The 25,074-nt window shown below is 44.8% G+C and overlaps 1 protein-coding gene across 1 annotated transcript in view; it reads left to right on the forward strand.

Moving 5' to 3' along the window:
- The window catches only part of MINDY3 (MINDY lysine 48 deubiquitinase 3), a 263,254-nt gene that overhangs the window by 62,972 nt on the left and 175,208 nt on the right, over positions 1-25,074 (forward strand). Inside the window, exon 6 of the mRNA XM_040352409.1 lies at positions 4,997-5,048. Coding sequence (XP_040208343.1) covers positions 4,997-5,048 — 52 coding nt within the window. The remainder of the gene's footprint in view (positions 1-4,996; positions 5,049-25,074) is intronic.

Below are 25,074 nucleotides of genomic sequence, written 5' to 3' on the forward strand. Positions count from 1 at the left end.
CTGTTTGTACCAACAGAGTGGAGCCTTGTTCCTGCAATATAAGAGTCCATTTTTACTATTGTTAAAGTCTATGTCAACGCTAACAATTACAAAATGACTTTGGTCCCCCCACCTATATGTTTCCTTTCTTAAAGTGGTAGTACAACCACTTTCACCTACAGGTAAGCCTATAATAAGGCTTACCTGTAGGTATAAATAATATCTCCTAAACCTGCACGGTTTAGGAGATATTTCCCTCGCAATGCGCCGCTGACTGCAGTGGCGCATGCGCAGCGGGGATCTTCAGCTAAAGGCCCGGCAGCCGTCGGACCTTGTTAGAAAGAAATCACCCGCAGCAGCTTTACAACCCCTTTAAGCTGGGTGTACATGGTCATTTTGCTCTCATTCAGCTGGCAGGCAGAACAAAATAAAACCAACAAATTCCACCATCCACTCAAGCGAGTTGAATGCAGGAATTCTTCCCGCTGCAACATTGTATTCTGACAGCAGGGACTCTTAAAGGGGTGTTCCAGTCATTTTTAATGTTTATTAAAAGTCAGCAGCTACAAAAAGTGTAGCTGCTGGCTTTTAATAAACATACACTCACCTGCTCCACGTTCCAGCGACGCGCCAGCTGGGGCTCCGCTCCAGGCCCCCCCGCCCCCTTCCCGGCCGGCGTCTTCATTCCAAGTGTGGGCACCCGGCCGTGACCGCTTTCGGCTTCACGACTGGGCACCCACTGCGCATGCGCGAGCGGCGCTGCGCCATCCGATTGGACAGGCGATCACCTACAGGGAGGGAACTGCCAAAAGGCGATTAGACGATTCGCCTTACCACCCCCTCGGCGGAAGGAGGAAGTGGGACAGGAAGTCCCACTCCCCCCCCCAAAATAATTACATGCCAAATGTGGCATGTAAGGGGGCGAGGAGTGGATTAAGCGGAAGTTCCACTTTTGGGTGGAACTCCGCTTTAACGCGGAATCTATGAAAGCTTTCCAACGTGGCTGTTAGAAGTCAATTGTTAGTTCAACTTCTTTCTGTTACACACTCACCAAAATTTAGCCTGTGCTTGCTGAGCCAGATAAATTAGGATCCACTTTAAGGGCCAGTTCACCCCAGATGCAGTTCAGTTTTTTCTGCACCAATACATTCAGTTCTAAGAAAAACAGACCGGAAACTGACTGCATGGTGTGAACTAGAGCCGTTGGAATACATGGAAAACACTGTGCATGCATTTTTAGTGCAGAAAAAATGCGCACAGAACTGCGTCTGGTGTGAACTGGCCCTAAAGGAAAAGTTTGCCTTTTGCAACAGGCTAAATATTCCACCTGTCTTTAGGGTGGAAATGTAACATTTTCCAGTAGCTGCAGCCTCTACCCCCACCCCCCTCCCCCCCCGTGACAGCAAGCAGGGAACTTCTCCCGGAACCCGCTGTCACTGTTTGGAAATAACGCAGCTGTGTGGCCGACATGGCCTCGTCATTTATTCACTGTTTCCTGTGAATGACTTGAACTACAAGTCCCATCATCCTTTGGGGCGGACAGTTTATAGTTCTGAAGCCCTGCAGCACTTGTTTGAGGGAGTCTGGCATTGCACCCCTGATCCACTGATAAGGGTTGCAATGTTTTCCAGGTTCCACAATTATGTGTATGTATTAGTTGTTCCCAAAAGGTGAACTTATCCTTTAACCTATCTCATTGTTTTTTTTTAAAGTGGTTGTAAACCCACATTTTTGACTTTTACCTACAGGTAAGCCTATAATAAGGCTTACCTGTAGGTATAAAGAATATCTCCTAAACCTGTACGGTTTAGGAGATATTCCCCCCCCCCCCCCCGCGCGCAATGCGCCGCTGATTGCAGGGTTTCTTGGCTAAAGGACAGGCAGCCGCCGTACCTTGCCGAATTGAAGTCTCCCGCGCGTGCGTGGGAGTGACGTCATCGCCGCTCCAGCCAATCAAAGCGCTGGAGCGGCGATACCCGGAAGACACGCCGAGTCAAGATGACATCTCGCTCGGCGTGGACCAGGTAAGTTCCTCTCGCCTCGTTCCGAGGTAAGTATTTCATAATGAGCCAATATGCGGTGCATACTAGCTCATTATGGCTTTTGCTTTTCAGGTGAAAAAATAAATAAAAATTAATCGCGGGTTTACAACCGCTTTAAGGAGAAGTACAGCCAAAGCTTGTTTTTCTGTACCTCTCCTGTGGATCACAGGAGTACAGTTAGTTCTGCACTCCTGTGATCCGTTTTCAGCAGACACTGGGCTGAAAGGGGGGCAGAGCAGAGAGCCGGCTCTCTGCTCAGGGAGCTGTGAGAACCGAGCAGTCTGCAGTGTTGGATCGCTCGGCTCTCAGTCTTGGAGGCACCAGGGAACAGATGCTGCATCCACCTAAGCAAGTAGGATTATTAAAATGAAAACCCATACTTCTCTTTTAATAATAATAATAAACATATGCCCATGCTCAGCAAATCCAGCTGCGTCCTGTAGGGATCTGCTGCTCCGCTGTTGCACATAGTGCTGCACCACCATCTTTTTCTTTGACCTCATTGGCTGCCAACTGTCTATTTCTGGTACTTGCCGCCTGCCACCTAATTGAGTGCATGCACCACAAAACATCATTGGGGGACTGGCTGCAATCGCAAGGAAGAGACAGCCCCCCTCCCCCGGTGACGGGCCTCAGCGCATGTGCTGTTGAATACGTCATTGTCTGTCTGATGGTTCCATGTACCTGTCCCTGCACATCTGTCAAATTAAAAGGTACAGCCTCATTCATTAACATAGACTGCCTGCATGTAGCTCCAGCCATACAAGATAAAAATAACAGCTTATTCATGCTGTACAGGCCTCCGCACCCATGTGAATGATGACATTGCAGCTGTAATTCCCTGGCAAAATTCTGAAATGAGAAATGAATGGATGCATTTGTGTTTAGACACAGAGGACAGAAGCAGCTGTCAGATTTTAAAGGAAACCTGTACTGAGAGAAATCCGGGGCTGTGATTTGTGATCTCACATTCTGATCTGTTCTGGGTCAGTGACTTGGTACAATGTTTCTCAACTCCAGTCCTCAAGTACCCCCAACGGGTCATGTTTTCAGGATTTCCCTCAGATGAAACGGCTGTGGTAATTACTAAGGCAGTGAAACTGATCAAATCGCCTGTGCAAAATAATGGAAAGCCTAAAAACATGACCTGTTGGGGGTACTTGAGGACTGGAGTTGAGAAACATTGACTTAGTAAACCCTAACAATGAACGTATCTTATTTGATCTGTTAAAGGAGAAGTCCAGCCTGGGCTCATTTGGCTGGGATTCTCTTCTGGGTCACAGGAGTGCAATCGTTCTGCACTCCTATGACCCTTTTTCAGCGGAGAGCGATCTAAACAACCCCCCCAATAAATTAATGGCATAAAGAACACCCCCCAAAGTAGTGTCCTCTGTCCCCCTTCACATCATGCCCCCTACAATAATGTACTTTGCCCCCCCCCTACAATAGTGACCTCTGCCCCCCGCCTTTCACATCAGCCCACAAAATTCTGTCCCCTGCCCCTTCACACAGTAGTAACATCTGCCCCCCTTTTGCATCACCCCCCACAGTAGTGTCCTTTGCTGGCCCTTGACACCCCCCACCCTACACACAGTAGTCTCCTCTGCTCCCCCTTTTCCTTACAGTAGTGTCCATGTGCCCCCTAAAGCTGCCCCACCATAGTAGTGTCCTCTGCCTTTTTCACATATACCACCCTCCCCCCCCACACACACAGTCCACTTCACTGCTCCTACCTATATACAGGGTGGGCCATTTATATGGATACACCAAAAACAAAAGTTGGATTCAAAATGGCCGACTTCAAAATGGCCGCCATGGTCACCACCCATCTTGAAAAGTTTCCCCCCTTGCATATACTAATGTGCCACAAACAGGAAGTTAATATCACCAACCATTCCCATTTTATTAAGGTGTATCCATATAAATGGCACACCCGGGTGGATCCATATAAATGGCGCACCCTGTAGTACAATGGAGAACGGTAGGCTTAGCTTGGTTCTGGACAGAGGATTTGTGAGCAGGAGCTGCCAGAGTTAACTTTACATATTAACAGACTGGTGATTTGTTGCTAGGACCACCCTGTGTCCTAGCAACCAATCACCATCCAGTTAATTTGAAGGCTGGGTTCACATATGTGGGAATTGGATGCGGCTTTCACTGCATCCAATTCACATGACATTCTCCCAATGGAGCTGGTTACACATGTCTGGGGCAGCCACTGTGCGGTTTCCTAAAGGGTCCTATGCGTGTTTGGGTCCGGTTCAGGCACGATTTCAGGCAAAAATTTGATCCTGAACCAGTAAACAGAAATGCACAGGGCCCCAGGCTGCACATATGTGAACCTAGCCAAAAAGTTAACTTGCCAGCTCCCATTCCCATCCTTTGTCCTGAGCTGTGCTGCCTCCCTCTCTCCACTCTGACATGAGGATGAGAGCGGCAGAAGAGGCTCAGAGGGGAAGGAGCGGCACCTAGCAAAGCAGGGACACAGGGTCACGATCTACCCATCGCCTGCTTGTGGTCGAAGGGTAGAGTACAATCGAAGGGTAGATTGCGATCCATGGTTTGCCGATCCCCAGACTACAGAATATCCAATTTTTATAGCAATGAGGGGATAGGGGAGGAGTTCTGCAGTCCTAAAACTTTTTCAGTTCTAGGGTGACAACTTCTCCATAAATGCAATACAGAGAATAGCGTGGTCAGCATAGGACAAGAAGAATAAGGGATGGCCTGACAACCAGCATTTCCAGAATGTGGACAGCAACCTCTTTGTTTCTCAGTCCAGGTTTCCTCTTTATTGAGTCTCTGATGGGACTTTCTCAATCATGTTTCTTTATTATGCGTTAAAATTTTCAATACAAGTAATGTCTCCTAAATGTTTTATGTTTTTATTTATAGGACTTTGCTATATAGCTTTTAGTATGTTCTTGTGTCTATTTTCTCGCTGTGTAGTGCTGAAAAGTGTCTTTTATGTGTAGCTGCGTTGGCTGCAGAGGAGCTTGGCTTTGAAAGATTTCATGCGTTATTTCAGTAAGTAACCCGACACCATTTAAACTGAATTCAATAAAATCGTGTTTTCCTTTTATATGGATCATCTGTGGCTGTTTAACTACAAATCCAAGCATGTCATAAAACTTGAGATTTGTTGTTCCCAAATTGCTGTGATTTGATCTTTCTCAACTCCTTTACCACTGCCAGACACATATGTGTGGCGGCAAAAAAGTGGGCTTTAATGCTCACATGTGTGCCACTAGGTGGCAGTCATTTATGTGCTGAGACCGAGCTGTCACCAACCGCTCCCGGGTCGCTCTACAGATTGGTAGCTGACAAGACTGGCTTCCAATCATGTGACCACTGTGTCGGTGGTCACATGATTGCTGATCCTTCCTGCCCCACGGGTGTTCCGAATTATTTAAAGCGGAGTTCCGGCCACAATTTCACTTTTTAAATATAAATACCCCTGTAATACACAAGCTTAATGTATTCTAGTAAAGTTAGTCTGTAAACTAAGGTCCGTTTTGTTAGGTTGTTACAGCATTTAGACACTTTATAAAATAGAAATTGACTGGGGCCATCTTAAGTGTGGGCATCATGAAGCCAGACTGTATGACTTCCTGGATTTCAGCCTTGCAGATCTCGCACATGCTCAGTGCTGCACAAGCAGTGTAATAGGTTTCAGATCAGGTGCTGAAACCTGATCTGAAACCTAAGGCCCCATACTCACGACCAAACATGTCTGCTGAAACTGGCCCGCAGGCCAGTTTCAGCAGACATGTTTGGTCGTGTGTGGGCGCGAGCGGGCCGAATTCCAGCAAACATTTGCCCGCCGGGCCTTTTCCCAGCAGACAAATATTCCTGGACTTGTTTTAAAACAGCCCGCTGGAATTCTGCCCGCTCGGACATGTACGGTCGTCAGTACAGACCTACCGTACATGTCCAGGCGCCCGCCGTCCCTCGCATGCGTCGAATGACTTCGACGCATGCGTGGAAGCATTTTAAAGGCGGGCCGCCCACGTCGCCGCGTCATTGTCGCGGCGACACCGCGTCATCGACGCGGCGACACCGCGGACACGCCCCGCGTATTGTTTACGCGCGGACTTCTGTACGATGGTGTGTACAACCATCGTACAGAAGCCCTCTGGCAGACATGTATGGTGAAAACGGTCCGACGGACCGCTTTCACCATACATGTTTGTCCGTGTGTACCCGGCCTTAGTCACATGATTCTTTGAGACTGGGGAGTGCACAGACTCCGGGAAAGTTACACCCACTACATTCCCAGGAGTCTGTGCGGTGTAGGTTAGGAAGCATTAAGCACCTAGGTGCAGGAAGAGGGAAGATTAACTATTCTGCCTAGCAACAACACTTTGAAGGCATCTAAAAAAAAAATGTTTTCGTAAAGGACTAATGACATTTTTTTAAAACTACTGATGTAATGTTATATTTATGGGTGGAACTCCACTTTAAGGGGCACTAGTGTGGACTGGATGGAATTAAAGGTGTGCTTTTTTATTTATTTATTTTACACTATTGTTGGGACAAAGTATTTGTAGGGAAAAGATTGGAAAAAGACACAAGTAAATCTAGTTCAACCAATGGGGGAAAAAATTCGATGAAAAGAAAACTGTCCTATATTCACGGTTGATCCAGAGGAAGGCACTTAGTTCAATATTCCTAGGTGCCCTGTAATGCTTCATGCTACACTAGATTACCAAAAGTATTGGGACGCCTGCCTTTACACGCACATGAACTTTAATGGCATCCCAATCTTAGTCCGTAGGGTTCAATATTGAGTTGGCCCTCCCTTTGCAGCTATAACAGCTTCAACTCTTCTGGGAAGGCTGTCCACAAGGTTTAGTAGTGTCTATGGGAATGTTTGACCATTCTTCCAGAAGTGCATTTGTGAGGTCAGACACTGATGTGGATGAGAAGGCCTGGCTCGCAGTCTCCGCTTTATCTCATCCCTATCGGGTTGAGGCCAGTCAAGTCCCTCCACCCCAAACTCGCTCATCCATGTCTTTATTAAGGATGAGCTCCGGCGTGTTCGCATAGAACACGCGCAGAGCCCGCCAAGAAGTGAGCACGGCGCTGTGCTAATCACAGCCAGGGAGACATTGTCCCGATGCTCGGCTGCAGGGATCGTGAAATTTCTCCCTGGCTGTTATTAGCGCAGCGCCGTGCACACTTCCTGGCGGGCTCTGCACGTGTTCTATGCGAACACGCCAGAGCTCATCCTTAGTCTTTGTGGATCTTTCTATGTACACTGCTCTAAATCATTTGGTGGTGTGGGGTTGTTTTTCAGGTGTTGGGTTTGGCCCCTTAGTTCCAGTGAAGGGAACTCTTAAGGCGTCAGCATACCAAGACATTTTTGGACAATTTCATGCTCCCAACTTTGTGGGAAAAGTTTGGGGACGGTCCCTTCCTGATCCAACATGACTGCGCACCAGTGTACAAAGCGCAAGGTCCATAAAGACATGGATGAGAGAGTTTGGGGTGGAGGAACTTGACTGGCCTACACAGAGTCCTGACCTCAACCCGATAGAACACCTTTGGGGTAAATTAGAATGGAGACTGTGATCCAGGCCTTCTTGTTCAACATCATTGCCTGATCTGACTAATGCGCTTCTGGAAGAATGGTCAAACATTCCCATAGACACACTCCTAAACCTTGCGGACAGCCTTCCCAGAAGAATTGAAGCTGTTATAGCTGCAAAGGGTGGGACAACTCAATATTGAACCCTACAGACTAAGACTGGGATGCCATTAAAGTTCATGTGCATGTAAAGGCAGGCGTCCCAATACTTTTGGTTATATAGTGTATGTCAGACAGGATGTCCAACCCCCCCCCCCCGGCGCACTTCTGCCCATCACCTCAGATAGCAAGGAGGTGCCCACTTTAATAATAGCGCCAGTCTGACTCCCAGCCCTTGTCTAAGCATCAGCAAGAAGAACGCAGTGAAAGGTGGACCATGTTGGCCACAGACAAGTGCTGGAAGCTGGAGACGGGTGCTTGCTAAGCCAGTTACCCGTGACGTGTGTCTGTGTGCCATTGCGGGGCGCCCTGACCGACATCACGGCTAGCATTACTGGGGCTTCTTTAAATGCAGTTGACCTATTTTTTCCTTTTTGTGCCTTTTGAATGATATTATTACTTTTCTGTTTATTTTTTTGTGCTTTCTATATTTTAATACTCCCTCCTTGGGCCGTCGTAAAAGCGGTTTCTGTTGCAACAATACAAGCTTTATTAATTTAATGTTTGTTTACATAAAATTATAAATATTTGTAAGTTTGAGTTCAAAGATGATAACTGATTTGGCGCAATGTTTTATTAATGTCTGTTTGAAGGATAACTCTATTTTTTTAAAAGATGTCCTTGACTGGCCCCCTTCGACTTCAACATCAAAGCCATTCCCGGTACACAGACCTCATATCAGACCGCCGACTGGTTTGAAAGGCTCTTGTGTACTCATGGGTGCAGCTTGACGTCCTGGGAGTCGGGCCAAGCTCTACTCCATGTTTTTGTTTTTTTTAATTTCAAAATTACATGTATGTTTTAAGCCTTAAACGTGAATTAGATTTGAATTTCATATATACAGATTACTCCCTACTTTGTTCTTCACACCCCCCGCCCCTTTACATAAAGCGTTAAGGGATAAGTTAACCCAGGGTTTGACAAATTTGCTTGGAATCTAGGAGCCAGCTAAAAAAAGTTAGGAGCCAGAAAACACGCCCTGTCGCGACGAACTCGTGCGCAGAAGCGAACACATACATGAGTAGCGCCCGCATATGTAAACGGAATTCAAACCACACGTGAGGTATCGCCTGCGATCGTTGGAGCGAGAGTAATAATTCTAGCCCTAGACCTCCTCTGTAACTCAAAACATGCAACCTGTAGATTTTTTTAATCGTCGCCTATGAAGATTTTAAAGGGTAAAAGTTTGTCGGCATTCCACGAGCAGACGCAATTTTGAAGCGTGACATGTTGGGTATCAATTTACTGAGCGTAACATTATCTTTCAAAAATTGGGATAACTTTACTGTTGTCTTATTTTTTTTATTAAAAAAAAGTGTATTTTTTTCCCGAAAAAGGTGCGCTTGTAAGACCGCTGCGCAAATACGGCGTGACACAAAGTGTTGCAACAATCGCCATTTTATTCTCTAGGGTGTTAGAATAAAAAAAATATATAATGTTTGGGGGTTCTAATTATAGGGAAGGAGATGGCAGTGAAAATAGTGAAAGATTACACATTAGAACAGCTGTTTAACTTGTAATGCCAACGGCCACCACCAGATGGCACCAGCTCACAGAAGGAAGAGCTTGGGACTCCACAAGGCCACAAAGCCGCGGCCTCAATTACCGACCGCCGCGGGCGCCAGGTCACAATTTCTTGTTGCAATTGCGACCTGGCGCCCGGATTTTGTCGACCCCTGAGTTAACCTTTTAGAACATGTAGATATGTGCAGAGTGGAAAAATGTGATTTGTTTGTTTCAGATAGATTCATTTGTTACTAATTTTGTTTCATCAAAAATATTGATCCAATTAGAATTCTCTGTGAAGAATAGCTGTTTGTTAAGGTGCGAAGCGGGCCGAAACATTCTTAACAGCCATGACTTTGCCAGTGTTCCGTCAGATTGGGTGACCCGTCAAATGTTGTAACAGAAGTGATGTTCTGTCGCGGCCATCTTGGTACACCCCGCACTCAGCTACACTAAGCCTAAAGTCGCCAAGTGGACATCTTTACACCCACCAAAGTTTTGCATTTCACACTTATTTTTACCACTAAACTGAGCCTATATAGTGAAATACAGTATTTGGAAGTCTGTGATGCTGTTTTTTGATAATTAAAGCGGAATTCCAACCACAATTAGCATTTGTTAAATGTATGTCCTTTCATCCTGTGTTTTTATAATATAAATCTGGTCACTTACTATTTTACAATCCGCCACCGATCCGCATAGATATTCAAAAAAGATAGTTTATAAAACTATGTCTACACCGTTGTCATTTTGCTTGTGGGCATTGTGAAGCCTACTAGCACTTACTTCCTGGAAGTCATGGATGGGGAGTGATAATTGGACAGCGCACTGCATCCTGGGAAATGATGACACACATTTCCCAGGAGCATTAGAGGGTGATGATGTCAGAATCATAGGTGCTTTCAAAGGCAGATTTCGTGGGACCGCATAGCAACAGGCATTTCCAGATGAGTAAAAAAAATGTTTTTTTTTATTTTTTACTTTTTTAGGTCTAATGAGCACAATAATGAAAAAAAACTCCACTTTAACTTTAAAAGCAGCAGCAAGCCTGCTGATCTCACACGTTTGATAATCTGACAGAAGACCGCTGCTTTTTAAATTGAATATCAAAGCAGTGTGATGGACTTCTAAATACTGTATTTCACGATATAAGCTCAGTTTAGTGGTAAAAATAAGTGTGAAATGCAAGACTTTGGTGGATGTAAAAAGATGTCCCCTTGGCGACTTCAGACTTTTGGCTAAGTGCGGGGTGTACCAAGATGGCCGCGACGGAATGTCACTTCCTTTAACAACATTTGACGGGTCACTTAATCTGACAGAACACTGGCAAAGAACACCTCCCTGTGTAGTGGTGATAAGGAGTGGAAGGGAGATTAGGAGAAAAGCCTAGTGACAGCCATGGCTCCCTTTATAGATGCAATGGAGTGAGTAAGCCAACCAGGAACAAAAAGTGTGTTTATTGCTGGATTACCAAGGAAATGGAAAAGAAATGACGCCTGAAAAATAAAAAGCACTAATGCATCCGCTACATTTAAAAACTGCCAAGCTGTGGCAAATTTTTTGGGTTAAAGCGGGGGTTCACCCTTAGAGGGCACTTTTTCCCCTTAGATTCCTGCTCGTTTTCTCTAGGGGAATCGGCTATTTGTTTTAAAATATGTGCAGTACTTACCCGTTTACGAGATGCATCCTCTCCGTCGCTTCCGGGTATGGGCTTCGGGAATGGGCGTTCCTTCGTGATTGACAGTCTTCCGAGAGGCTTCCGACGGTCGCATCCATCGCGTCACGATTTTCCGAAAGAAGCCGAACGTCGGTGCGCAGGCGCAGTATAGAGCCGCACCGACGTTCGGCTTCTTTCGGCTACGAGTGACGCGATGGATGCGACCGTCGGAAGCCTCTCGGAAGAATGTCAATCAAGAAGGAACGCCCGCTCCCGAAGACCCATACCCGGAAGCGACGGAAGAAGATGCAGCTCGAAAACGGGTAAGTACTGCTCATATTTTAATACAAATAGCCGATTCCCCTAGACCAAACGAGCAGGAATCTAAGGGGAGAAAAAAAAAAATTTAACAAATGGGTGAACTCCCGCTTTAAGGTATGCTTTAAAGTGTTTGTCAAGGCTTAATTATATACACAGTATATATTTTTAAATAACAAACATGTCATACTTACCTGCTCTGTGCAATAGTTTTGCACAGAGCAGCCCGAATCCTCCTCTTCCGAGGTCCCCGCTTCCACTCCTGGCTTCACCCCCCCTGCCAAGTGTCCCCATTGCAAGCTGCATGCTCCCTTCCAATCCCTCTTGGCCCCCTGCTCCCTCCTCACTGGTTGTGATTGACAGCAGCGGGATCCGGGGATGAAGCTGCATGAAGGTTTTTTTTTTTTTTACCTTCATGCATAGAATGCAAAAGTTCCAGTAGTTCAGAGAAGCCCACGACTCACCCTGCCTTTTCTAATTTCAATGCTTAGGGCAGGGATCTCAAATTGGTCCCATCATGCCTCTGCCTGAGGAAGTCATGCTTTTAACTATCAGCCTTGCAATGCCTCATGTGACTTGTAGTTTCGCAACAGCTAGAGGGCCGCCAGTTTGAATGGCCAATCACGAGGTCCCAGTGCCATCACATGGGTCTGAGGCACATGCCTTTTGAGTGTGCAGTTGCCAGCTATACTTTCACAATTGCTGGTGACTTTTTCGGGGGCTGTTGAAGTGAAGCAGCAGTAAGGCTGGCCATACAGCATACCATTTTCTTGTACAATTTTGCCATTAGATTTACAAAAAACATATAATATGAGGGCATACCTAAACACTTCAAATTTGTATGCAATCAAACAGGCCCTTGCACTACATACAGTTGCCACAAAAAGCATGTGAACCCTTTTGAAATGATATGGATTTCTGCACAAATTGGTCATAAAATGTGATCTGATCTTCATCTAAGTCACAACAATAGACAATCACAGTCTGCTTAAACTAATAACACACAAAAAATTAAATGTTACCATGTTTTTATTGAACACACCATGTAAACATTCACAGTGCAGGTGGAAAAAGTATGAGCTAATTGGAGTGAGGTGTTAGCCAAATGGAGTCCAATCAATGAGATGAGATTGGAGGTGTTGGTTACAGCTGCCCTGCCCTGTAAAAAACACACACACCAGTTCTGGGTTTGCTTTTCATAAGAAGCATTGCCTGATGTGAATGATGCCTCGCACAAAAGAGCTCTCAAAAGACCTACGATTAAGAATTGTTGACTTGCATAAAGCTGGAAAGGGTTATAAAAGTATCTCCAAAAGCCTTGCTGTTCATCAGTCTACGGTAAGACAAATTTTCTATAAATGGAGAAAGTTCAGCACTGCTGCCACTCTCCCTCGAAGTGGCCGTCCTGTAAAGATGACTGCAAGAGCACAGCGCAGACTGCTCAATGAGGTGAAGAAGAATCCTAGAGTGTCAGCTAAAGACTTACAAAGGTCTCTGGCATACGCTAACATCCCTGTTAGCGAATCTACGATACGTAAAACGCTAAACAAGAATGGATTTCATGGGAGGTTACCACAGAGGAAGCCATTGCTGTCCAAAAAAAAAACATTGCTGCACGTTTATAGTTTGCACAAGAGCACCTCAATGTTCCACAGCAGTACTGGCAAAATATTCTGTGGACAGATGAAACCAAAGTTGATTTGTTTGGAAGAAACACACAACACTGTGTGGAGAAAAAGAAGCACAGCACACCAACATCAAAACCTCATCCCAACTGTAGAGTATGGTGGTGGGGGCATCATGGTTTGGGGTTGCTTTGCTGGGTCAGGGCCTAGATAGATTGCTATCATCGAAGCAAAAATGAATTGCCAAGTTTATCAAGGCATTTTGCAGGAGAACTTAAAGTGGATGTAAACCCAAAACATTTTTTTTTATGTCACAATGTAGAGTATAATATTTCCTATCATCTGTGCCCTGTCTTGCCACACAGAGTTAATCCAGCTCTGAGCAATCCTCTTTTATTAAAAAATAAAAAATACTGCGCTATAATACAATGTGAGAATAGAACAAAGTGCAAATCAAAAAATGTAAGGCTGCCAGCACAACATGGAAAAACTGTGAAACAAGATATAAAGAAAAAGTGCAGCGCCAATAAGAACAAATATGCCCTGTTGGGCAATATCCCATATAGACTCAACAAAGTCAGTGTTAGTGAACAGTGAGTACACAAGGAATGACAAAATTATCCTCCTCGGTACTAGGGGTCAGTAGGGTGATTTGCTCCCATGAGACCATCTCCAAAATATTAAAATTCAAATTCCCTTATAGCCCATTATTATGGGATTGAAATGATGGTCATATATCATTTTTGACCACTAGGGGGCGCTCCATATGTAGGTATGGTGTGTATTCTTTGGGTGCCTATGACTTTGGTTTATGGGAATGGGTGGTGGGTAGTCACCACCTCCCACCACTAGGAGGCTCTCTATACACATCTCCTAGGCGCAGCCACTACTGTTTTCCTTGTACCCCTGTTTAGTGTCCTCATTGCCTTATGATCTTATACAGACCGATGAGTCCTCTCAGCACATTAGCATGACGCTGCGCTATGCTTATACACAGCGACAGCGTCTGCTTAACCTCTCATCGCTGGGCCGCGTCATGAGGGGGCGGGGCTTGCGCTTGATGGTGGCGCGCTCCGCCTGCTGTTGATCCATACAAGCGGTGAGGGGTGCTGATAGGCCAGAACCTCCTGTCACTCAGTTAGAGGACTGGCCATTGGAGGAGAGGTCTGGGTGAGGGGCGGGAGCCACATGGGGGCAACTAGAGACTTTGTTGAGTCTATATGGGATATTGCCCAACAGGGCATATTTGTTCTTATTGGCGCTGCACTTTTTCTTTATAATCCTCTTTTATTGTTCAGTGAAAATTAACAGACTTCCAGATAAAACCCTGTGTAAATACAAAGTCCGTTGCTCTCTCCTTGCTTTGAGTGACAGGTTATTTACATATCTAGCTTGGACATGTTTATCATATATTATGTTTACCATAATATGAGGTGATCCATAGGTCATTGTATATTACCAGGATGTGTTATGTGGGGGAGGGGTTGATTTCTCACTTTTTATACTGTGGATCACCTCATATTATGATAAACATAACATAACATATGATAAACATGTCCAAGCTAGATATGTAAATAACCTGTCACTCAAAGCAAGGAGAGAGGAAAGGACTTTTTATTTAGACGGGGTTTTATTTGGAAGTCTGTTAATTTTCACTGAACAATAAATGAGGATTTCTCAGAGCTGGATTAACTCTGTGTGGCAAGACTGGGCACAGATGATAGGAAATCTTATACTCTACATTGTGACATAAAAAAAAAAATGGGTTTACGTCCACTTTAAGGCCATCTGTCCACCAGCTGAAGCTCAACAGAAGATGGGTGTTGCAACAGGGCAATGACTCAAAGCATAGAAGTAAATCAACAACAGAATAGCTTAAACAGAAGAAAATACGCCTTCTGGAGTAGCCCAGTCAGAGTCCTGACCTCAACCCGATCGAGATGCTGTGGCATGACCTCAAGAAAGCGATTCACACCAGACATCCCAAGAATATTGCTGAACTGAAACAGTTCTGTAAAGAGGAATGGTCAAGAATTACTCCTGACCATTGTGCACGTCTGATCTGCAACTACAGGAAACGTTTGGTTGCCAAAGGAGGTTCAACCAGTTATTAAATCCAAGGGTTCACATACTTTTTACACCTGCATTGTGATTGTTTACATGGTGTGTTCAATAAAAACATGGTAACATTTAATTATTTGTGTGTTATTAGTTTAAGCAGAATGTGATTGTCTATTGTTGTGACTTAGATGAAGATCAGATCACATTTTATGACCAATTTGTGCAGAAATCCATATCATTCCAAAAGGGTTCACATACTTTTTGTGGCAACTGTAGCTAATGGTAAATCTAAAGGAGATTGAATAAGAAAATTTTATAATGTATGCTAATTACAGTCAAACCTCGGATTGCTAGTAACACGGTTAACGATCCTGACTCCGTTTGCGAGAGTTGTCTTGCAAAACAAGCAGGATTCAGGCCACAGCGGTGTGCAGTACCGCATTTGGCCAGAGGTGGGGGGCACCGGATCCGTTGGGAAAACCGCGGTTCCCGAGCCTTTCAAGGTTTTTCTAGTTCAGCTGAGCCTTTCTGAGGCTCTCTGGCGCCCCCCACCTCTGGCCACATGCAGTATTGCATGGCATTGAAGTCAATGCGGAAAAAATTATTTTAGTTTCCATTGACTTCTATGGGGAATCTCGCTTTGATATGCGAGTGCTTTGGATTGAGCATTCTCCTGGAACGGATTATGCTCGTAATCCAAGGTTCCACTGTATAGGACAAGCGGGTCCCCCCCATCCTAGACAGGTTCATTTTTAAAGCCTAAATCCAGCAAAAATAATAATTTTCATAATTTTGCTTTCTTGGGTTCGGCTTTAAACCCTTTGATAAGCTTGTCCCTGAGCTTTATTCAAATGTACTGCGGGTTTAAAAAACGTTTTCTATTTATTATAGTCATAGCCGTGCTTTGCATGCGTCATTTGGCGTTTGTTTAATAGTCGGCTGCATGAAATGTATTCTTCACATCTGCACATCATTATGCCCTATAAATTAACCTCGTCAATAAGGACTTGTTTTCCCATCCAGGAGATTCAATTGCAATATTTATTTTCTCCTAAATGAGCCATTCATGGCATTCTTGGTTTGGGGTGATTAGGAAGGAATGTGTACACATCTTATAGACCTCCATAGCTGAGACATTTCACAGCAGGGATGATATTTATCAAGCTCTGATATCGAGCTCACTGAGGATAGAAGTGGCAGAAGTGTAGATAGATAGCAGACAAATTGTCTCGGTCGTCGTTCCTCCTCGAAATTATCTTAGAATTATTTTAAATGTTAACCAGTTTTAACCAGGTTTAACAAATTTGCTTGGAATCTAGGAGCCAGCTAAAAAAGTTAGGAGCCAGAAAACGCATCTCGTCTCGCCAAGCTTGCGCGCAGAAGCGAACACATACGTGAGCAGCGCCCGCATATGTAAACTGTATTCAAACCACACATGTGAGATATCGCGGCGATCGTTAGAGCGAGAGAAATAATTCTAGCCCTAGACCTCTGTAACTCAAAACATGCAACCTGTAGAATTTTTTAAACGTCGCCTATTCCACGAGCGGACGCAATTTTGAAGCGTGACATGTTGGGTATCAATTTACTCGGCGTAACATTATCTTTCACAATATAAAAAAAATTGGGATAACTTTACTGTTGTCTTATTTTTTAATTATAAAAAGTGTATTTTTTTCCCCAAAAAAAGTGCACTTGTAAGACCGCTGCGCAAATACGGTGTGACAGAATGTATTGCAACGATCGCCATTTTATTCTCTAGGGTGTTAGAATAAAAATATATATATATAATGTTTGGGGGTTCTAATTAGAGGGAAGGAGATGGCAGTGAAAACCGTGAAGAAAACACATTAGAACTGCTGTTTTACTTGTAATGCCAACGGCCACCACCAGATGGCGCAAGGTTACAGAAGTAAGCTTGGGCCTTCAGAAGTCTGCAAAGCCACGGCATCAATTAACGGCCGTCGTGGGCCCGCCGCGATCGCAAGGTGGTGGCGCACGGAGACACGCACCGGCCGGTAATTAGTCCGCGGTCTTGTAGGCCACAAAGCCGCGGCCTCAATTTACGGGCGGGTGCCAGGTCACAATTTCTTGTCGCAATTGCGACCGGGCGCCCGGATATTGTCTAGCCCTGAGTTAAGCTCTCACACCTGTATATTCCCTTTATGACCATTTTGGTTATGGGCCTTTTTTTTTCAGTAACAAAGTAATACATACACTATATTGCCAAAAGTATTGGGACACCTGACATTACACACACATGAACTTTACTGGCATCCCAGTCTTAGTCTGTAGGGTTCAGTATTAAGTTGTCCCACCCTTTGTAGCTATAACAGCTTTAACTCTTCTGGGAAGTCTGTCTACAAGGTTTAGGAGTGTGTCTATAGGAATGTTTGACCATTCTTCCAGAAGCGTATTTGTGAGGTCAGGCACTGATGTGGACAAGATGGCCTGGCTCGCAGTCTCCACTCTAATTCATCCCAAACGTTTTCTATCAGGTTGAGGTCAGGACTCTGTGTAGGCCAGTCAAGTTTCTCCACCCAAAACCCGCCCATCCATGTCTTTATGGACCTTACTTTGTGCACTGGTCCAAATCATTTGGTGGAGGAGGGATTATGGTGTGGGGTTGTTTTTCAGGGGTTAGGCTTGGCCCCTTAGTTCCAGTGAAATGAACTCTTATGCCACATACACACGCTCTGAATTTCCGACAATAAATGTCCGATGGGAGCTTGTTTCCTGGAAATTCCAACCGTGTGTAGGCTCCATCAGACATTTTCTGTCGGAATTTCCAACAACAAAAATTTGAGAGCTGGTTCTCAAATTTTCCAACAACAAAATCCGTTGTCATGAATTCCAATCATGTGTGGACAATTCTGACGCACAAAATTCAACGCATGTTCTCAATCAAGTACAAGACGGAAGCGCTCGGTCTGGTAAAACTAGCGTTCATAATTGAGATGCACATTCATCACACTGTAACAGACTGAAAAGCACGAGGCTGAAAAGCGTGAATCGTCTCTCACCAAACTTCTACTAACACAACTGGTATTAAACTTCCCTTTTATAGTGCCGTCGTTCGCGTTGTATGTCACCGCATTCTTGGCGTTCAGAATTTCCGACAACATTTGTGTGACTGTGTGTATGCAAGACAAGTTTGGGCCAACATCCGTCAGAAAAAAATCTACGGTTTTGTTGTCGGAATGTCTGATCGCCTGTATGCTCCATCGGACAATTGTCGAATTTTCCGCCCACAAATGTCGGATAGCATGCTTTAAAATTTTCCAACAACAAATGTGTGTCGGATTATCTGATTGTGTGTACAGAAGTCCTTTGGACAAAAATCCAAAGTACAAACGTGCATGCTCAGAAGCAATGCTAACCATGACACATTGGCAGAAGTTGCCCAAATGGTGGCGATAAAGAGCTGAAAAAACACGTAGTTTCATGTTTGTCGGCCAACAATTCTTTGCCGTTTTGTAGGCAACACAAGTTCATGCCCAACGGCCTTCGGACAAAAGTCCTACGCTTTGTACGATGGAAATCCGATTGTGTGTACGAGGCTTTAAGATGTCAGCATACCAAGACATTTTGGACAATTTCATGCTCCTAACTTTGTGGGAACACGTGCACAAAACAAGGTCCATAAAGACATGGATGAGCGAATTTTGGAGGCACTTGACTAGCCTTCTCGTCCCCATCAGTGCCTGACCTCACAAATACACTTCTGGAAGAATGGTCAAACATTCCCATAGACCAGGCCTCGCCAAAATCCGGGCGCCAGTCGCAATTGCGACAAATTATGACCTGGCGCCCGCCGGTAATTGAGGCCGTGGCTTTGTGGCCTAAAAGGCCGCAAAGCCACGGCCTCAATTACCAGCCGTCGCCCGGCGGGGGAGGTGGGGGGCGCACGGAGGCACGATCCCGTGTCTCCGCACGGAGGCACGATCCCGTGTCTCCGCACGGAGGCACGATCCCGTGTCTCCGCACGGAGGCACGATCCCGTGTCTCCGTGCGGGCCCGCGATGGCCGGTAATTTAGGCCGCGGCTTTGCAGTCTTGTGAAGGCCCAAACTGCCTTCTGTGGCCTGGCGCCATCTGGTGGTGGCCGCCGTTGGCATTGCAAGTTAAACAGCAGTTCTAATGTGTGTTTTTTTACTGTTTTCACTGCCATCTCCTTCCCTCTAATTAGAACCGCCAAACATATTTTTTTAGAGAATAAAATGGCGATCGTTGCAATACTTACTGTCACACTGTATTTGCGCAGCGGTCTTAAAAGCGCACTTTTTTGGGGAAAACATACACTTTTTTTAATTAAAAAAATAAGACAACAGTAGTTGAAGTTATCCCAATTTTTTTTTTATATTGTGAAAGATATGGTTAAGCCGAGTAAATTGATACCTAACATGTCACGCAAAATTGCGTCCACTCGTAGAATGCCGACAAACTTTTACCCTTTAAAATCTCCATGGGCGACGTTTAAAAAATTCTACAAGTTGCATGTTTTGAGTTACAGAGGAGGTCTAGAGCTAGAATTATTGTTCTCGCTCTAACGATCGCGACGATACCTCACGTGTGGTTTGACTACCGTTTACATATGTGGGCGCTACTCACTTATGTGTTCACTTCTGCACGCGAGCTTGGCGGGACGGACGCGTTTTCTGGCTCCTAACTTTTTTAGCTGGCTCCTAGATTCCAAGCAAATTTGTCAAACCCTGCCATAGACACTCCTAAACCTTGTGGACGGCCTTCCCAGAAGAGTTGAAGCTGTTATAGCTGCAAAGGGTGGGCCAACTTAAAGCGGGATTCCACCCGTATTTTTTTTTTTTTTTAAAGTCACCAGCTACTAACATTGTAGCTGCTGACTTTTAATAAGGAAACTTACCTGTCCTAGGCACCCGCGATGTCGGTCCCCCCGACGGCGATCACTTGGTCCTGGCGCCTCCATTCTCACTAAGGGAAATGGGCTTCAATACGGCTTCACTGCCCGTTTCCTACTGCACATGCGCGACTCGCACGGCGCTTTGTGAATGGGCGGCTGCCTCCTGGGAGACACACAGTTCCCAGAAGGCAACGCACCCCATTCACCAGAAGACACTGCGACGCAGGACGAGGAAGACGACCGCGGTGTAGGAAGAGGCAGAAGAGCGAGTTCCGCATAGCAACCGCCCTTTCTGGTGAGTATAAAAAAAAATGGCGGGGAAAAAACGGGTGGAACTCCACTTTAATATTGAACTACTCAAGTTACACTCGGCTCTCCTCTGAGTTGTGCGGTGTCTAATGAAGCTCAGAAAAGCTGGGATGTTTCTGTTCTTTGAACACATGTAGAGACAAGAAACAGGTACAACTTATGTAGGAAGATTTGCTTTGATCTCTGGGTATCACTTTAGGCCAGTCACTTCACTGGGTATATGTTGGGTGGGCCAACTCAATATTGAACCCTAAATTTTGATATTATTCTGCAATCCTTAGCCAAATAAAAAAGAAAAAAAAAAGTATAATTTTTTTTATTCTATTGTCCTGTTTTAAATAGACATTGAAATTATGAGTCTGGTGCAAAATGTTACAATTTTCTAATGCAGAAAGAAAGAATGCAATGAAAAAAAACTATGAAAAACTTAAAATAATATTTAGAAAAAAAAAAAAAAGAAGAATCAGCAAGAATATAAATATGTTTTTAAAGGCTAAATGGGGAAGCATTTAATTGGGTCTGATTAGTAAACTAAGGGTTCAAAAAATAGGAACCCCTTTTAAATAAAAAAAAGACCCCATGGAACAATTCATTCTCAAAGTTCACATAATATGCTCTGAAGTTCTTTACCGTCAGCAATCTGTCCCCTCCCTCTCTTATTGTAAGCTGCTCTGTCTTAACTTTACAGCTTAGAAGGCCAGAAGGCAGATGTCACTGCTGGGATGGGGGAGCAACAGGAGTTGACTTGCTGAAAAGGAAAAGGAGAAGGAGCACTTTCTGCTGTGAATTTTAAGGATGAATGTGTAAATTTATAATGGTTTATAGGATCGTTGGTTTTACTTAAAGTGGAGGTTCACCCAAAAAATCTATTTTTAACATTATATTGGGCCTAATTACGGGAAGCAGAATCGGGTGTTTTGATTAAAATCAATGCAGTACTTACCTTTTTTGAGATAGATGTTCTCCCGCCGCTTCCGGGTATGGGCTGCGGGACTGGGCGTTCCTATTTGATTGACAGCCTTCCGACCGTCGCATACAGCGCGTCACCAGTTTCTGAAAGTAGCCGAGCGTCGGTGCGCAAGCGCCGTATAGCGCCGCACCGACGTTCGGCAACTCGTGACGCGCTGTATGCGACCGTCGGAAGGCTGCCAATCAAATAGGAACGCCCAGTCCCGAAGACCATACCCGGAAGGTGGGAGAACATCTATCTCAAAAAAGGTAAGTACTGCATTGATTTTAATCAAAACACCCGATTCTGCTTCCCGTAATTAGGCCCAATCTAATGTTAAATTTTTTTTTTTTCCGGGTGAACTCCCGCTTTAAGTATGATTTCCAATCGGAACTGAAAATGTAACCTGTAGATGTAGACAGTTTGAGGATGAATTGCTCCTCAGTGCCCACAGCTACAGAGGTCAGTGAGTATTTTTGTTTTAAAACTGATTTCTGTTTGCTAAGAATATGTGCAACATGAAATTAATGAATGGAGCACAGTTTACCTGGTCAGTTCTTCAGTTTTCCACGCAGCCTATACTTGGCTAAACGTCTTTGTTGGGGGGGGGGGGGGGGGGAGAGATTGTCAACCTGACAAGTTAACTGAATATAAAAAATATTAGTGGTAGTTTGTGATAGTAGATAAAGGAAGCAAGGAGACAGGTTACATAGCACAGACTTTACTATATATACTGCCAGTGACCATGTGAGGTGCTTATATGCAAGAACAGTAGAAAGACACTAGGAATCTATATACAGGATCAGTAGGAGGTCAATGGGAACCTAGGTACAGGGATCAGTAGGAGGGCAGTAGAACAATGATATACAGGATTAGTAGGAGGGCAGTAGGACCCTATATACAGGATCAGTAGAGGGCAGTAGGACCCTATATACAGGATCAGTAGAGGGCAGTAGGATCCTATATACGGGATCAGTAGAGGGCAGTAGGACCCTATATACAGGATCAGTAGAGGGCAGTAGGACCCTATATACAGGATCAGTAGAGGGCAGTAGGACCCTATATACAGGATCAGTAGAGGGCAGTAGGACCCTATATACAGGATCAGTAGAGGGCAGTAGGACCCTATATACAGGATCAGTAGAGGGCAGTAGGACCCTATATACAGGATCAGTAGAGGGCAGTAGGACCCTATATACAGGATCAGTAGAGGGCAGTAGAACCATGATATACAGGATTAGTAGGAGGGCAGTAGGACCCTATATACAGGATCAGTAGAGGGCAGTAGGACCCTATATACAGGATCAGTAGAGGGCAGTAGAACCATGATATACAGGATCAGTAGGAGGTCAGTAGAACCAATATATACAGGATCTGTAGGAGGGCAGTAGAACCAATATATACAGGATCCGTAGGAGGGCAGTAGAACCAATATATACAGGATCTGTAGGAGGGCAGTAGAACCAATATATACAGGATCCGTAGGAGGGCAGTAGAACCAATATATATATATACAGGATTTGTAGGAGAGCAGTTGAACCAATATATACAAGACCTATAGCAGGGCAGTTGAAGCAATATATACAGGATCCGTAGGAGGGCAGTAGAACCAATATATACATGATCCGTAGGAGGGCAGTAGAACCAATATATACAGGATCTGTAGGAGGTCAGTAGAACCAATATATATAGGATCAGTAGGATGGTATCTGTAGGAGGGCAGTATGACCCTATATACAGGATCAGTAGTAGGGCAGTAGAACCAATATATACAGGATCAGTAGGAGGGCAGTAGGACCCTATATACAGGTTCAGTAGTAGGGCAGTAGAACCAATATATACAGGATCAGTAGGAGGGCAGTAGAACCAATATATACAGGATCCGTAGGAGGTCAGTAGAACCAATATATACAGGATCCGTAGGAGGTCAGTAGAACCAATATATATAGGATCAGTAGGATGGTATTTGTAGGAGGGCAGTATGACCCTATATACAGGATCAGTAGTAGGGCAGTAGAACCAATATATACAGGATCCGTAGGAGGGCAGTAGAACCAATATATACAGGATCAGTAGGTAGGGCAGTAGAACCAATATATACAGGATCCATAGGAGGGCAGTAGAACCAATATATACAGGATCCGTAGAGGGCAGTAGGACCCTATATACAGGATCAGTAGAGGGCAGTAGGACCCTATATACAGGATCAGTAGAGGGCAGTAGGACCCTATATACAGGATCAGTAGAGGGCAGTAGGACCCTATATACAGGATCAGTAGAGGGCAGTAGAACCCTATATACAGGATCAGTAGAGGGCAGTAGGACCCTATATACAGGATCAGTAGAGGGCAGTAGGACCCTATATACAGGATCAGTAGAGGGCAGTAGGACCCTATATACAGGATCAGTAGAGGGCAGTAGAACCATGATATACAGGATTAGTAGGAGGGCAGTAGGACCCTATATACAGGATCAGTAGAGGGCAGTAGGACCCTATATACAGGATCAGTAGAGGGCAGTAGAACCATGATATACAGGATCAGTAGGAGGTCAGTAGAACCAATATATACAGGATCTGTAGGAGGGCAGTAGAACCAATATATACAGGATCCGTAGGAGGGCAGTAGAACCAATATATACAGGATCTGTAGGAGGGCAGTAGAACCAATATATACAGGATCCGTAGGAGGGCAGTAGAACCAATATATATATATACAGGATTTGTAGGAGAGCAGTTGAACCAATATATACAAGACCTATAGCAGGGCAGTTGAAGCAATATATACAGGATCCGTAGGAGGGCAGTAGAACCAATATATACATGATCCGTAGGAGGGCAGTAGAACCAATATATACAGGATCTGTAGGAGGTCAGTAGAACCAATATATATAGGATCAGCAGGATGGTATCTGTAGGAGGGCAGTATGACCCTATATACAGGATCAGTAGTAGGGCAGTAGAACCAATATATACAGGATCAGTAGGAGGGCAGTAGGACCCTATATACAGGTTCAGTAGTAGGGCAGTAGAACCAATATATACAGGATCAGTAGGAGGGCAGTAGAACCAATATATACAGGATCCGTAGGAGGTCAGTAGAACCAATATATACAGGATCCGTAGGAGGTCAGTAGAACCAATATATATAGGATCAGTAGGATGGTATTTGTAGGAGGGCAGTATGACCCTATATACAGGATCAGTAGTAGGGCAGTAGAACCAATATATACAGGATCCGTAGGAGGGCAGTAGAACCAATATATACAGGATCAGTAGGTAGGGCAGTAGAACCAATATATACAGGATCCATAGGAGGGCAGTAGAACCAATATATACAGGATCCGTAGGAGGGCAGTAGAACCAATATATACAGGATCCGTAGGAGGGCAGTAGAACCAATATATACAGGATCCATAGGAGGGCAGTAGAACCAATATATACAGGATCAGTAGGATGGTATCTGTAGGAGGACAGTAGGACCTTATATACAGGATCAGTAGTAGGGCAGTAGGAACCTATATACAGGATCAGTAGTAGGCACCTATATACAGGATCTGTAGGGGACAGTAGAGGCATATTTACAGGATCACTGACAACCTATATAAAAAAAATCTGTAGGAGGACAATGAGAACATGTACAGGGTCAGTAGGAGGGCACCAGGAATCTATATGCAGAATCCCTAAAAGATCAGTAGGAACCTATATACAGGATCAGTAGGAGGGCAGCTTTATTAGATCTGTAAATGCTGCCGGTGACTTGTCGTTAAGGTTCCCCTATCGAGATGGTTACTGTAAGGACTGCGCAGGCGCAATCCTTGCCGACGGAAATCTCCGAACCTCCGCCGGCATCCAGGCTCATTCGTTAACATCCCCATGGATTGGAGGATGTTAAAAAAAAGAACCAGGAGGCCGAGCGAGCCTGCTCGGACGTGAGGCCGACTGGCCACTTTCCTCAAATTCCACGTCGCTCTGGATGCCGGCATTTTAACATTCGATTTTG

This window comes from Rana temporaria, chromosome 5 (genome assembly GCF_905171775.1).
Source record: "Rana temporaria chromosome 5, aRanTem1.1, whole genome shotgun sequence".
NCBI classification, from domain to species: Eukaryota; Metazoa; Chordata; class Amphibia; order Anura; family Ranidae; genus Rana; species Rana temporaria.